Source organism: Brienomyrus brachyistius, chromosome 17, assembly GCF_023856365.1.
Source record: "Brienomyrus brachyistius isolate T26 chromosome 17, BBRACH_0.4, whole genome shotgun sequence".
In the NCBI taxonomy this organism is placed as follows: domain Eukaryota; kingdom Metazoa; phylum Chordata; class Actinopteri; order Osteoglossiformes; family Mormyridae; genus Brienomyrus; species Brienomyrus brachyistius.
In genome coordinates this window covers 6,230,456-6,247,125 of record NC_064549.1, presented here as the reverse complement: position 1 = coordinate 6,247,125, position 16,670 = coordinate 6,230,456, and the positions used below count along the sequence as shown (strand labels likewise).

Genomic DNA, 16,670 nt, shown 5'->3' with positions numbered 1-16,670 from the left:
CGAAAACAGAGAAGACATTCTCTGGAAGGGAAGCCAAGCGTTTACCTTACATGAGACATGAGCAAGCAATGTGCCGAGAAGCGGGACCTGGTCAGTTGTTTGTGTTGCATGATACACTGGACCAAGCAGCCGTAACACAGCAGACAAGGAGAGGGCCGTGCTGGGTGCCCCCTCTCGGAACATACTTTACAGTAAATGCCTGATTTGTGTAGATAAGGGAAGGGCTTCCACACAGCCTGGACAGTGTCACTTAAAGAACTGGAGCTTGGTGGGCATGCTTGGGGTGCAGGTCTCGCTGTCTGCTGCGGATTCACGGCCGTGTCAGTTACAATTCCACGTACGTCTTTCCTCTGAAAACGAAACCGTGCATAAATAATTATATCCCGTGTTTGTCGAGGCATGTGAACTCAGTAGTGAACGAACGCCTTCCGCTGCACAGGACACATGTTCAGTGGGTATTATGGTATTTTTAGCCAGCCAAGTGGAGTAACACTCCAGGGCAAAGTGGGGAGTGGTGGCGAGCGGGGGGGGAGACGACCTCCAAATGGCTTCCAGCTTGGTGCCTGGGACGCACTTGCAAGCTGCGACACGCGCAAGAGTGTAGCTGGCAGACTGATTCTTCTCATATTCGCAGACGTTGTAAGAATACCCACTGCCGTCTCTGAACAGCATCCAGGTGGACCTCTGTTACCCGGAGACATTGTCTCGGAGAAAGACGAAGGTAGCAGGCCGTCGAATACGAATGCCAAGGAGACTTTATTTCCATCATTTCAGATTTAAGTCAATTTGCGCTTATTTATTTTGCAGAGATTTTTATTTGAGGAACAAGGCGAGACAGTCCCAGACTGTGGGTTAAGAGTCGTACTCAGGGGCCAAACATTACAATCACTCTGGCGACCTTGGGATCTGAACCATTGACCTTCCGATCGCAGGCACAGCCTCCGCCCCCCTAAGCCGCGCACCTCCCCTCATTTGGCAATAAAGCAATGAAAAATAAATGACCTCGTGAAGGTCACCAATCCATTCCACCTTCTCCAGCTACCTGCAGGAAGGCTCTCTGAATGCTCATTTTCACCTGCTTCATCTTTACCCAGGAATCTGTCAGCAAAACTCCAAGAAGCAGAGGCGGAAAGTTCAGCTCCAGAGAGTAAAAATCCAGACCAAGATTTGTTTTTAACCAACCAATAGAGCATTAAAGAGTCACAGTCACAGAGTACTCATCTGGTTGGTTGAAACAAAATCTTGGTCTGGATTTTTACTTTCTGGACCTGAACTATCCGCTTTTCCCTCTTCCATTTCTGTGCAAGTGTTGCCTAAGCTGGAAAATAAAGCAAGTGGCCATTTTTATGCAAAACAAGCTTCGCTGTGAAGAAATGCAGCTGAAGAATTCACCCATGGCCAGGAGCTGATGGCCGTTTCACATGTGAGTGTAACACGGCTCACTTTGTGTCACCCAAGTGAAACGCAGCTAAACCCAGCCATGTGTGGCTATCTCAGATGTGAAATACCCTTCTGAATTCAGCAATTTAACAGTACATTGACCAGTCTCCCTTTCTGGTATGTCTTTAGTATGTTCTGTTTAAATAGACATCAGGGAGGATTCAGCCCAGCCCAGAAAACAGCTGTTGTGCTGTCAGCCTTCTAAACAATCTGCGCCCCCTAGTGACAAGTAAGAGACACGCAGGTTTATATCGGGCTTCACTGGGCTCTGTGCCGGTGTTTTCCTTTGCGTGTAAAGAGTGCAAAATGGCTATCGGAATTCCGGAGAGGTGGCTGCTGCCGCACTGCTTCGCGCTGCTGACAGAGGGCGCCCCTGACCCACTACTCCATCCTTGCCAAAACACCTCAGGTCTCCAAGCCACCAGTCTGCTCACTGAGCCCTGCACTGTCTGTGACAGGTGATGCAATTTGTTTGGGAAAAATTAAAAGTCTAGCAGCAAGATCTGACACATTTACATTATTTTAAAACATTCCCTTCACAATTTATTTTTTCCCCGTTATATTAAGGGAATGTAAAATGAGCTTGCTCCTCTCTGTCTGATGTGGATAAACCTGATTGTTCTGATGAGAGAATCAAGGTGAGTCATTTATCCAGAAAAATAAATTTGTTAAAAAATAATAAATACAGCACTTTGAAAATGTCTTAGGGAGTAACAGAAAATTCTTTACATGATTTTCGCGTTGATGTAAAACTATGATATTATGTCTGTCAAAGTGTGTTAGTCTTTAATCATGTAAAAATCTCTCCTAATGTCACCCCCGTATCTGCAGCAACCCATGTGCCCATATGCCCATATGTCCAATATGCCCATGTAGCTTTTGATTTGACCACGAGCACACCTCATATGGCGAGTCAATACCTCGGCGACGTTTTAAAACTAGTTCCATTAATGAATTTAGTGAGCCGGTGGTGAAATTTAACAAATATCTGAAATGACTGAGGTGTTCCCGAGGAGAGGTTTGGGAACTGAATAGGTGTCCGTCTAGCCGCCCAACAAGGTACCAGTGACTATTTTGGAGAAGAAATTCCTCTTAGTTTTTATTGTTCTACTCATTATTTGCATATATTCTACCATTAAATGGTGTTTTTCATTCTGAGAAAATATACACTTACTACCCAGATAAATAGCTTTAAAAAATTTCCAATGACGGCTTACTCCTTTTGCACAAGACTGTACATTTATAGTAAATTATTCATACACGTTGATATGATTAAGCCAAGCCACCCTCGAGTTAGGACTGGCCTGACATACGAACAACGTGGGTTACGACCAAAATTTTAGTTTTGACTTACGACCAAAGTCTTGAGTTACGACCCTAACGGTTGAGGCCATAACGTGTGTCTGCTTGTGTGGCTGTGAAGAGCCGAGATGCCCGACAGGCGCCTGTAAGCGTCAGTCTGAGCCCAGATATGCCTGCTTGTAAGTGCAATTTCGGTCACTGCAGTGCTTTATATAATTTCGCTAATTGCTATGAAAATACCCCCAAATAAAGCTGGAAACGAAGCTAAGGAAGGAGGAGAAGGTAAAGAAAGCAATCATAATCAAAAAGAAGGAAATTGTGCAGAAATATGAGAGTGGCGTTCGTGTGACCGACTCGCTAATATGTACAGCATGTCGAAATCCACCATCTCCACAATCTATACAAATCCATCCATCCACTTCATCCTCCCCGTCCTCCCTTCCTGCAAGCCTAAAGATGTCAACTTGAATGATAAGTACAGTATGAAATTGTTCTTTCTGGTAGGTTAGGCACATTTTATAACTTTTTGGTAAGTACACTAGTAAAATTATTGGTGTTTCTGGTATTTTGCGCACTTCATATAACCGTGTTTTACTATGAAAAGGTTAGGTAAGGGGTGCTTTGGGAGGTTCGGAACGCATTATGGGTATGCTATTTCCATTATTTTTTACGGGAAAAACAATCTTGACTTACGACCAACTTGAGTTACAGCCCTCGCAAACCAATTGAATTCGTAAGTCAAGGGTCCACCGTATAACTTTAATTGAACTTAATATGTTCAAATCGCATTTTTAATTTGACCAGTAGGAGGTGCAATTGCATCACGGTAAAACCGTCGATGCTGGCCGCTGTGCATCGTCTGTTTCACTGCATTTGCTAAGCAGTCAGGACTTCAGGATCTACAGCTTGGAACAAACTTGTCTTGTTCGAGCTTGTAAGCACTTCTCGAGCCGACAGCTATTTGGACGCAGTGTGTGATATCTATATTTGCCCTGTCCTGCGCGTTCTGTCTTGGTGTGCGGCGTGCTGAATGCTCTGTCCGAGGACATCCGTGCTTTGGTTACACGTCTTATGGCTACTCTTAGGGCATCGGGAAGTCGTCCCTAAGTGCTGCGAGCTGATGTGCGTTGGGAAGGGAGGTGCTCTGCCTTGCTCTGCACCAGTGTGTGTCATGTCCTGCCCCCGTGCAACTGGCTTTTCTCCTGCTGCCAAGTAGTATGGGGGGGGGGGGGGGGGGGTATGGGTGGGAAAATACACACACACACACACATAAATATGTATAAACTGGTGTACAGTAGTTTGGGGTCGCTTAGAAATTTCCTTGTTTTTGAAAAAAAGTTTGTTAAAATAACATCAGATTGATCAGAAATACTGTGTAGACATTGCTAATGTTGTAAATGACTATCACTGCTGGGAACGGCTGTATCTACATCGGTGTACAGAGGCCCATTATCAGTAATGATTAGCCCTGTGTTCCAGTGGAACATTGTGTTTGCTAAAACAAGTTTATCATTTAAAAGGTTAATTGATCAATTATGTGACCACAGATGAAAGCTGCTGTGCTGATGGCTGAAGTTCAGCATCTGGAGCATCAGCAATTGTGGCTTCGATCACAAGCTCAAAATGGTCAGAAACGAAGCCCTTTCTTCTGAACCTCACCAGTCCGTTCTTGTTCTGAAATATGAAGGCAATTCCATGCAAGATATTACCAGGAAACCGAAGATCATACAGTGTTGTGTACTGCTCCCTTCGCAGAGCAGCACAAACGGTCTCTAACCACAACAGAAAGTGGAGAGGGAGGCCCCGGTATTCAACTGAGCGAGAAGATAAATATATTAGAGTGTGCGGTCTGAGGAACAGACGCCTCGTAGGTCTTCAACTGGCAGCTTCATTAAATAGTAACTGCAGAAGACCAGTCCCAACGTCAACAGTGGAGCAGCAACTCTAGGATGCTGGTCTTCTAGGTAGAATTGCAAAGAAAAAGCCGTATTTCAGAATGGCCAGTAAAAAGCAAAGACTGAGATGGGTGAATGAACACAGACACTGGTGCTATGGATAGATGAATCTCAGTTTGAGGCGTTTATGAAAAGACGCCGGCGGAGTGACTGCTGACATCTGTCAAGCGTGGTGGAGGCAGTGTGATGGTCTGGGGCTGCTTTGGTGACGGCGAACTGGGAGATTTGTACTGGGTGAAGGGATCTTGGAGAAGGAAGGCGATCACGTCATTCTGCAGTGCCGTGCCATACCCTGTGGATGGGGCTTAATTGGAGGCATTTTCGTCCTACAACAGGACAGTGACCCCAACATAGCTCTTAACCATGCGAGAACTATTTAGGGAAGAAGCAGTCAGCCTCTATTCTGTGTATAATGGAGCGACCAGCACAGTCACCTGATCCCATCTCTGTTATGGGATCAGCTTGACCGAATGATACGTAAGAAGTTTCCATCAAGTCAATCCAATCTGGGGGAGATGCTTCCGGAAGCATGGGCTGAAATCTCATCTGATCTAGGGTGTACCCCAGTCTTCTTTCCTGTGCTGTTTGGTGTTTGGGTCCAGGTCCCTCACACCATAACCAAGATAAGCAGTTGGAAAGCAGAATATTTTGTGGAAAAAAGGATAATCCTGAACTGCTCTTCCTCTAGGGGGTGCTATTTCCCATACAAAGCACCATATTGTTGTACAGTGATAACCCGCTAAAGGGCAGATTTACAGACACATGCACCTTGCTACTGGTCCAATTGTTTTACGGTGGCTTCCAAGCGTCTTGCATCTTCTAAGCCTTCTGGTAGGTAGTAGTGAGTCTAAGCGCCAGAGGAAGACCTTGACGATTCAGGAGAAGGTAAAACTCCTGGATGTGCTTCGGGAAGGAAAGCGTTACGCGGACGTCGCTCGCCATTATGGCTTGAATGAATCGACGGTACGATACGATTATTATTATTATGTTACTCATATCCTTAGCACGACATCCACATATCATATGTGTTGTTTTAATAAGTTTACATGTGTTTAAAGTGTGTGTAAGGGGTATTTTAAGGCTTAAACTATTTAAAATATATACGGTCTTTCTATATCGCGGATTTTCACCTACTCGCTGATGGGTGTGGAACTCATCTTCCACTGTACAGGCCTCCTCGGCATTTCCAGTACCTGCTTCTCCTCTCTGCTCTCCGCTATCAGCACGTCCTGAGGCAGGAAGCTGTCTCTCGCGGCATTAAATCTCCGGGTACAACCACAGTGCTGGGGACGTGTAACAAAGAGGCAAAGTAACCGGATGCTCTTCCTCCATGGGAAGACATTAGCATTGTCTATTCTTTGCTTGGGGTTGGAGTGTATAAAGGTTAAAAATCAGAAACATGCAGGCTGAAATCCATGAGTTTTTTGTGTAGATCACACAATGTGTAAACAAAGCAAACTCATTAGCACACTGCACATATATTTTTATAGATATTATTAAATTTTTTACAGTGATTTTGTAATAAACAACCATTTGTTTTTGTTAACTTTATATGATATATTTTTATTATTGACATTAATAAGTAATATTGGAATGTCTATTTGTTCAAAGCAATGAGTTTTAAATTAACAAATCTGAAATTTAAGATTTGAAAAGATGTCTTTCACCTACTGGTAAAAAGAATTATTCATTTTATTATTATAAATATTTTAAATGTTGCCTACAGGTACAACCGAGCTTCTGTTCATAAGGGGAGACCTTCTGAAGCACTGATCTGTGATCCAGCTGACTAGAGAGAGCTCTGAGCGTGCTCAGTCTGCATCTGGGAGGAGAAGAGCCCCTCCCACCCTGTGTGTTGGCCTAGAGACTCTTTCCTGTCAGCGGGAGAGCGGCTGGAGATGGACAGAGGATGGCCAGGGCACCTCCAGTCTCCCGTCTCACGTGCACTCATTCTCAGTAATCTTGGTAAAATGGTAACTGGAAATAAAATTTAAAAACATAAATGTAAATAAACCTAGTTAATATGGCACAATAAGAGTTGTAAATGTCATCATAGCTTTCAGACAGCATATGGATCTTCTTCCTTGTGGAATGAGTTTGTTGTGATCTTTGCTGTTTGGTTGTCCTGACACGCCTGTAAGCATCGCTATTCCAGATGGAAACAGCTTCGGGAAACAGAGGAAAGCAGCTTCTGCCATATGTACTGGAACACTAGATTTGTGAACTTTCATAATGATGAGTGAGGCCTACATTGTTTGTTTGTTTAGCAACATGTGATGCCAGAAATTGAATTTGGTCAAATCAAAAGCTACATGGGCACATTGGATGGTTGCTGCAGATACAGGGGTGACGTTAGGAGTGATTTTTACATGATTAAAGACTAACACACTTTGACAAACATAATATCATAGTTTTACATAAACGCAAAAATCATTTCAAGAATTTTCTGTGACATTTGCGTAGTACTTTATATGTAAGATGTCATATTAATTATTTAGAGGTAGGCCTAGGTTTCATGCCATTCCATCTAGGTTCACCATATAAAGTCTCTGCCCTTAACAGATGTTCTCCAGCTGATGACGGGCCAATGTAATTACATCTGGCAGTCAAGTTCTCAAGAAAACACAGTTCAACAAACTTCCGCACGGTGGCACTATTGAGTCCAGCAATTTTTTCAAACGTTCCCCATAACCCATAAAACCACATTATCGCGAAGAGGCACTTACCCAGTTTGAGGCATGGCGTCATACAACACTGAAGTGAAATGCTTCATACTGGTACCTTTCAGTTATTTCATGCAACTTGAACACTTATTATATTAACTTGTATGTTATCATAAGTCACAAGCACACACATACAGTAAACCAAAACACCCCAGTCCCCAAATACGCAGTTTCCAAAGCTGGAGTGTCATATGGCATACCGCTGTGCGTCACTCAGTAACCTGTGCAAGGCCGCGTTGATACTGTTGTGACATTGAGCGTCACTTGTTGCGAGGTTCAGTTATCACCACAACGAGGAACAGGGAAGCACGACATGTGTGTTAAAGCGTTTAACTCGCATAAAACCAACGGAAGCACGTGCGTGTGACCGTGCGCAAACAATGACATCACATAGATACGAACACGCAATACTGAGCAGGAACGTGAACGCGGGTGCGTTTACTTTAATGTGTGTTCTATCACACGCATGTTTATGGGAAGCCATGTTGCCAAGGAAACAAAATTAGAAGTCGGGGATGTCAGACATGAAAAGAAGAGTAATATCTTTGGTCACTGTGACATTCTTAATGTGATTTCCATCTATCGCCCTATTCTAGAGTAGTTAAGGGGGAAAAAACGCGGCATCTCTTTTGAAAGACATTTTCTGAGCATCGGTAGAATGGGCTCATGGAGAGATCAAAAACAGATGTCGTTTAGTGGGAAAGCACAGGCGACGAATAGGTGATGCAGGCTACAGGTATAGGAAAGATTGTTTTGTCCTCTGTTCTCATTATCTGTTTGCCTTGCGCTGCTCGTCACACTAACGAGTCATCGGATTGGCTTATTTATGTATCCAAAAAAATTGCCCGATTGGCACCGAGCGTAACAAGTTAAAATCAGAGAAGATGTTTCTGTCTGTCTTCTAAATCGACCGTCTTCAATCGGGTCTCTGCGACCGGCTTCACGAGACAGGTTAAAGCGTCCGAGGAAGCGAAAGACCCTGGTGCCCTAAAATGTCAGGATGACTCCTGATGTCTGAGGGCCCTTCACAGTCCAGAAAACAGACTAATGGCTGCCATCAGCAGCGAGACGCTGCCTGGGGGTGTTTGGTAGAAGCGCTGCAGTTTTTCAGATAGAATTTAATTTCGAGCGCCGGAATCAGATCTGAAAAGCTATGCATTTGCATTTCCAGACGGAGGGAAAAAAATCTCTGCTCAGTTCAATTTGTGAGATTATATTTAGGCTATATAATTGACCCCTTTTACACAGATCCTGGGTGATGGAATATAGGTAACATCAACATGCATGGTTTTTAATGCACGAACTGTTTGGAAGTGATACGGCGGGTAAGCAGTATCAGCACTGATTTCATTCCTATAATGAGAAGACATTATTTACGGCTGGCCGCTTTAGTGCGTGTCCCAATATTCCTGCCCGCGGTGCTTCAGTTTGACGTTTCTGACTAAGTTTCATTCGATGATAGTAATTGTATTTTCTTTTATCAAACGTTAGTATGTGAGGACCATACAAAGTTTTAAACGGGGAGAGATATTAACCTGAAAGGCAGTTTTCATACCCACCCCGGTGAACAACTTTAGTGGCCACCTATGCCGATGCATAACTACACCACCGTTAAAGGCAGAAGGTGAGGGGGTCCTCTTACAGCTGCTTCTGACCATGGTAAAGGGCCTCTGCGTAAATCTGATACACGGGGGGGGGGGGGGGCGGGGGGGCCCTAGTCTTCAGCCTGTTACTTAGTTACTAGCAGTGATCAACAGTCTAATATGGGTGTCTGTTATATTTATCCCAATTGGTGTATTTCAACTTCTCCCCGCAGAAAACATTCTTGGCAACATTAGAAGGTCAAGCCCGACATTGTTCTCAGTCCGGTTACAAACAATCTTCAAATAGAGCGGAACGGAAAGTGCAAAAAGACAAGTGATCTGAAGTGGCTCGTCCCCTCTAGTTTTCAGCCTATTACCTAGTTACTAGCAGCGATCAACAGTAGATCATCTGAAGAGGAGTAAGCAGGCACTGATAGCAAACAGGGACACTGCCGGGCTACGACCGAAAAAGTATTCTAATCAGGTACTGTGGCATTATGGTGATCACACAATATGTGATCATCATTATTAGGATCCCAGATAATGATTAAAATCTAAATATTAAAGGCAGCACGCAATTCTGCGCCTCGAAACATGAGAGGCGTATGAGGTAGTCTCGATTTTGGGTAGATTATACCAGAAATGGTGTTGAAACTATATAAAAATGTGGCCAGTGTTTTCATGTTTATATGCTTATCGCTAAAAGAACAGTTACACACCACATGGGTAAAACTATACCATGAAAATGATTGTTTGTGGTATTTACAATGCCCGCAACAGTGCAGAGCTGAAATAAAAAAATCAGTGTGACTTTACGCGTTTAAGTCCAAACCAGAGGATTAAGTTTTTGAAAGGGATTTATATACCAAGGCTGGAAAGGAAAGAGAGGACTTCCTCGAGTATGAGCAGAACAGGGTGCGTGCTGCTCTCAAGTGGGAGACACTCTTCTGCAGATTCAAAGGCAAATCAGATAAGCATGGCAGACGGAGCCAAAGTCGAGAGAGAATCCGTCTCCAAGGCGAGTCACGGACGGTCCGCCGCCGATCCCAGCCAAGTAACAAGAAACTTCATTCCAGTCAAGATCGACAGTTTTGACAGTTATATGGACGAACTGTTTTGTCAGGGAGCGGGTTCAAGTGGTAAAGCCATGGTCGGTAGCCTGTCGTCTCCCGTGCGTAATGTGGACGCACTGTCTCTTACACCTTGCTGCTCCAGGAGTGAGCAGGCGATCTGGCAAGCGAACACAGAAATGACCGGACTTCGGGGCAAACATGCGGGGAAAAACCCCAAAGCTGAACCCCAGCCCTGGACATCTCCAGAAAGGCTGCACCAGACGGGGGAACAACCTGTGTTAATAGACAGGGAGCAAAAAGAAACTTTGGAAACTCTGATCGAAGAAGTCAGCTCGGCAGTTCATTTGGAAAAGTTTATGACAGACAAGCAAACGTTCGGGTTGGAAGCGCAATCTTCTCAGTTCGACTTTTCCACAAATTTACTGCATCTGAACACAGCAAATGGCACCGCAGCGCCTCAACAAGTCGACTTTCCGGGAAGCCTTTCGGCGCTTCGCCCCTGTCCGGCTAACGAACAGACGCTTTTCGGTGAGAGCAGCACCTTAGGGATCGCACTGCCGCTTGTCCCCCAGATCAAGGCAGATCCCGGCGACCTGCCGCCTCGTACCGATGACAGAGCCGCGAACGTTGACGTGATGGGTTACGCACAAAGCCTGGCTATGCTGGGCGATCCGTGCAGGATGGTAGCGGCGTCTGCGCTTTGGCGACAGGCAGGTCTGCCGGAAGATCAGCATCAGGACGCGGCTCTGTCCCCGCGCAGGACCGCCGGCGGTCCGGACACCTACAGCGCATACATCGGGTAAGATATCTGGTACACCGAAAACAATAAACTTTGAAATGTTGGATCAGCTTAAAATACTTGAAATATTTGAAGTTCCCTCGGTAAATAATTGATCCAGTTTAACGTGTAAGAAAAAGGTTCAGCCATAAACATAAATAAGAAAGTTATTTTTAATGAGCAAACGAATACTTTGGAACTATTGAAATGAGAAGAAACACACTGAACGAACAACAACTTTTGTTTTATTTCCTTAGTGTTGGATGTAATTTACGCGCAATTTTCTGGGTAATAATTTAGGTTACACCGGCAATTTTGATGAAATAATTTCTAGTACAGCAAAGCAGTGCTTGAGAACTTCTCTTCCACTTACAAGGGCTTATTGTTTAATTAAACCCTATTAAATAAATACGCCGTTACTTACAAGTAAGTCTTATACGGTGAATGGTAATTCGTCACCGGTCATCCCAATAAGTAATTATATTAACGGTATCGTTTAGATGGCAGAGTTATTTAGCGTGGCGGAAAAATATTTAATGTTTATCCCTAAACGTTAAACATCGACACAGCGAATTAAGTATGCTTACATTAACCTAAGAGGGATCATTTGAGTGAATTGTGAATTGAGTGAAAGGGATCTTTTTAGAAGTTTTAGGACATTTTTAACCCCCCCCCCGCCCCCAAATCACACACACGCACACAATTTCAGTTGATGCCTGATCGTTATTTTCTGCGACCAAGCATGTTCTCCCTTCACATCAAAGTCTAATATCAGGTACAGCAGGATGTCAGAGGCGGCTCGCACTGCCCCCTGACTCCGTGAGACTTGTTGGCGACAGCGTCATTGCACAGAAACAGAGCTGCCGTCTTCCTTGCAGCGTATTACCCCAGCGGGTGTGTTTCATCTGTGGGGACGAAGCTTCTGGGTGTCATTACGGCGTCCTGACCTGCGGGAGCTGCAAGGTGTTCTTCAAGAGGGCTGTAGAGGGTGAGAGGCCGCCATATCGCAGAGAGTCCTTCGTTACACGCGGAGGGCTCCCTCTAGTGACCTTTGAAAGCTTTACCATGACGGATAGAAGTGTCGTGTTGCGATATGATGTCCCAAAACTTGCTACGGAAAGAGTTCTCTGTAGGACGGGTGCTTTAAACAACGATCACAATTTAAACTGGAGGTTCGGAAATATTTCTGATCAGTGACAACCTGGCTGTGATTAATGACACACCGGTGCAGACAGTAATCAGCATTACAAGAATATCCCTCATCCACAGTGAAAACCAAAAAAACATACGTTGCGATCTGGTGAATAACCGGGTTCCTTGTCACTATCAGCAGCTGTCTGATTTAGTTCTGTTCCTGAAGGCCCTTCATCCTGGACTGGGTGTTATCTGCCAGGGCTGATACCAGTGTCCCTCGCTGTCCGTGATTATGTCACCATGTCCTCTCAGCCTTGCCTGAGGCTGTGAGTAATATAACACCCTTGATTAAAAAGTCCCCCCCCCCCCCCACCACCACCACCACCACCACCACCACCTCGGGTGCCCTCTTCCCCACTCAGCCTGAGAGGTGGTTACGAGGTAGCTGCCCGTTAATAGCTCAGCAGATGGATTTTGATAACATCCCCTCTCCCTTTTTGTGCAGGCCACCAGAAATATTTGTGCGCTGGACGAAATGATTGCATCGTGGATAAGATTCGCAGGAAAAACTGCCCGGCGTGCCGACTGAGGAAGTGCTACCAGGCGGGAATGATGCTGGGAGGTACCATGTGAAGACTGTCTGGCTCCGATTGGATAAGAACCTAAAAATGCCACACCCACTTCAGTGTGGCTCCGCCCACCAAGACAGCCCCTCTGATCACAGAACCACCACATAGCCCCACTCTCAATGGGTTTGAACTCACATTTCTCCTATTCAGCAGGGCCAGCTTTAACTATAGGCAGACTAGGCAGTTGCCTATTGCCCCCAAATTACCTGTGTGGTGGAGGAGTGAAATAATTATTAGGTTTCTTGGTAGGGGGGTCCCCAAAATAAAGCTTTGCCTTCGGCTCCTGAAACCATAGACCCGCCCCTGCTATGTGGTCCTCAAAAAACCTCTTTAAAACAGGCTTTCTGGAAGGCAATTGATCTATAATGTCAATTTTAGTGTTCAACCGCTCAGTACTGAAAATTGTAAGTCACTCTTTAGGACACCATCATCTGCAACACTAGAGGTCTGTAGACAGACTAAACTTTGCTCATCCCCAAAGGAGGAATTCTACTTGAAAATGCGGCTGTAACTATAAGATTTCATCATAGATTCCAGATGAACAACAGCGGCAATTGTTACCTGTGACCCAAGCATGTCCTCCGCAGGTCGGAAGCTAAAGAAGTTCGGCACGCTGAAAGCCGTGGGTCTGACTCAGGCTCTGGCAGTTCCATCCCCGTCGGGCCGCTCCTGCGATGGCCAGGCTCTGCAGTCTTGGTCCTGCTTCCCCACCTTACAGGAGCTTAGATTTTCCCCACAGATCATTAGCATCCTGGAGAACATCGAGCCTGAGATGGTGTATTCTGGCTATGATAACAGCCAGCCGGATCTTCCCCATCTCCTGCTCAGCAGCCTGAACAGGCTGTGTGAGAGGCAGCTGCTCTGGATTGTGAGATGGTCTAAGTCATTGCCAGGTAAGCGGATCCGGCCACGAGAAGCCAGACAAACCCTTTAAACTAATTGAATTCTGAGAAGGGCTTGACTGAGACTGACACATTTGATCTTTCTTTTTTCAAAGGCTTTCGCAGTTTGCACATCAATGATCAAATGTCCCTCATCCAGTACTCCTGGATGAGTTTGATGTTGTTCTCTCTTGGTTGGAGATCATTTCAGAACGTCACCAAAGAGTATCTGTACTTCGCTCCCGATCTTGTTCTACATGAGTGAGTTTTACCCTGAGTGTTCCACCCCCTCGTCCCGCAGTCAGGACTTTATCCCGCAGACCCTCGGAGTAACACTTCATTTTGCATCCCACATGCTTCCAGGGACAGAATGCGACGATCCCCCATATCTGAGCTGTGTATGGCCATGCAGTTCATCCCTCAGGAGTTTGCTAACCTGCAAGTGTCAAAGGAAGAGTTCCTCTGCATGAAGGCTCTGATATTGCTCAACACAGGTAGGTCAGGCCAACTTGATTAGTTTCTTTCTCGCCTGAAGATGCTTGACCCCACCCTTGTTCCTCTGTGAGTAGTAATTCCCCATGTGCCAGACCCTCACTGCTGTCTGTCAGAAGAAAGCAGGAAGTTAATCTATCAGCTGTGAGATGGTACTTAGGAACTCACACTCACCATACAGCTTATCATGAATGAACCAGGGAACGTGGCCTTTGTCTAATTACCTGCCCGTCCACCTCCAGTGCCGCTGGAGGGCCTGAGGAGCCAGGAACACTTTGACTCCATGCGACAGAGCTACATCCGAGAGCTCCGCAGGGCCGTCCAGCTGAAGGAGGAGGAGGGGGTGCTGGTTACTCCCAGCGCTTCTACCAGCTGACTAAACTGATGGACGCCATGCATGAGGTACGACCTCCATCCGATGCTCACCTGAGAGTTCCCGCAGCGGTTTGGGTCTTTTACTGGGCTGGCTGGACCGATTCTGCAAAACTCACCAGGTTCCTGTGCCTTTTTTCTTTATGATGGTCCCACCCTCAGAGCATTGCATTCTGGGCAAGGTCATGCCATTTGACAATATTATATCGCGAGTGGTTACAATGTCTCCACGATCTGTCTTTACGGAGAGATCGTTAGTATCGCGCTACCGCGCACATTTCATCAGTTGCAGTTCTATGGCTCCTCCCACATCTTTTGTCAGCCAAATGTGTTTCAACACACTAATAAACTATAATAGCGAATAGCGGGTCGGGATCTCTTCCTCACTCTCTTTGGCTCCCTGGTCCCAACTTGCAACACGTTCTCTATTTGGCAAGATAGCATCATGGACGACATGGAGGAATGGGTCTCTACAGAGAATTTGACATAGATTTTTTTTTTTAGGTTTTGCTACCTTATATGGCTATATTTTTTAAAATATGGGAATTAGTTTGGTTGCGCGGGTCAGTAACTTTTAAAATAGTATGAAAAATGAAGAAAAAGAATCGCAGCAGGATCGTTCATTGTGATCTCTCCTGAAAAGAATTGTGATATATTTTTGCCACATCGGCCAGCCCTAATTTAGAGCTCCTTTCATGTACTGTTCATAGATGTGTCTATGCTGTAGCTCATCCCGACATTGACAGAATTTTTCCCGGCTTGAACAGATAGTGAAGAAGGTGAATTTGTACTGCCTGAGCACCTTCATCCAGGCGGACACCCTCCAGGTGGAATTTCCCGAGATGATGTCAGAGGTCATCTCCTCCCAGTTGCCCAAGATATTAGCGGGCATGGTGAAACCCCTCCTTTTCCATGGAAAGTGACGTCACAGCCCCAGAAGGTCAGGAGCCATTCGGTGGTGGATCAAGGGAAAGACCGTTATCTCTCGTCCTGAAGCGGATGCAGAAACCTTGTAGGGAGTCATTTCCACTGTAGACATACAACGAATATCACTCAGAAATGAGTATCTGTTATTTTCCGATATGATATCTTATGTTTTACACGTCATTCTGCCTCGTGGGTCTCATACGTGTTCTCAGTGTAACACAAGTTTCAGAAATAGCAGGGTGAGTTTGGACAGCGTCAGAATTTAATAAAGGACCCACATTCTATAGAATAGATGAAGTGAAGGAAAAGAGTTTGTACTTGGATGTGTATATAGTGTTTTCCTGTGAAGTAGTGAGTGTGTGGGAGTGAAAATGTGACTTTTACGGTGACCCCCCCCCCCCCCCCCCCCCATGCTTATCTGGTCTCACACAAAACAAACAGTGACGCTTACGCCAGTCAATATAAGAACCTTATGGCCTGTTGTCTTTTCGCTAAAATGCAACATTTTGCTCCAAAATCATATTATAAACAGCTGTTGTAACATTACTGTGATGTTTCTCAGCTCTTAAAAGTGTCCTGTAAATCACGTTTGTGGACTGTTTTGGATTAAGATGTTTTCTACAGTTTTAATATATTCCTAAAAGGATTGTGCTTTGACTCCTTAATGAAAACGATCATGGTGTTGGCTGACTATTATCTGTACCTCTCGTATATTTATTTACTACAGAATGGGTTAAATAAAACTCTATTTCCGCTCATTATTTTCCTGCGATGTGCATTATTCCAGTTTTGGGTGGATTTACTAGGGAGTATTCTTCTGGAATCGGCAGTCAAGGTCACTCCACATTCTCATACTCCAATCGCAGAATACATTGCTGATTTTGGCCAGCCTTCCAGTTGTTTTGTTCTGTTAATTTTCACATTTCACATTCCATTCACATAAGTCGATTCCCTAAATATGGATTACGTAACACTCGTTTAAGATAAAACACTAAAGAATACGTAAACGTTTCTAATCGGCAAAATTATCGATTTCATGCCATTTCCCTGTTTTGTCCGGAATTTTTCCACCTTATTTCGGTCCGTGTTCCGCATTTAATTGGTGAATTTCCGTGTCACAGCAGCATTTATAACAGAGGCTGGTAAGAAATAGCCCTCAGAATTTCATGGCACAAACCTCGCATCATTCATGGATTTTTGCTCAATTTATTCTCTAAACGGGCCCTTGATGAAGTGAGCGTTGATCCAGCGTCTTCACGGCCATCAAAACAAAACTGGGGAGCCCAGAGCCGCTGTGTTTGGGAAGAGATACAGGAATAAAAAGCGTGTTTGATAAGCAGTGACCGTACACGTCATCTGTGCTGTGTAATTAGCAACACGC

The 16,670-nt window shown here is 45.0% G+C and overlaps 1 protein-coding gene across 1 annotated transcript; it reads left to right on the top strand.

Annotated features, from left to right (window-relative positions):
• The first annotated feature begins 9,240 nt into the window (after positions 1–9,240).
• pgr (progesterone receptor) lies at positions 9,241–16,588 on the top strand. The gene is given in 9 exon segments (XM_048980654.1): positions 9,241–10,875; positions 11,733–11,842; positions 12,494–12,610; positions 13,205–13,510; positions 13,615–13,759; positions 13,862–13,992; positions 14,233–14,327; positions 14,330–14,392; positions 15,130–16,588. Coding segments are annotated over 9 exon segments (2,094 nt in total). The 5' UTR covers positions 9,241–9,904; the 3' UTR covers positions 15,286–16,588.
• Positions 16,589–16,670: the final 82 nt, after the last annotated feature.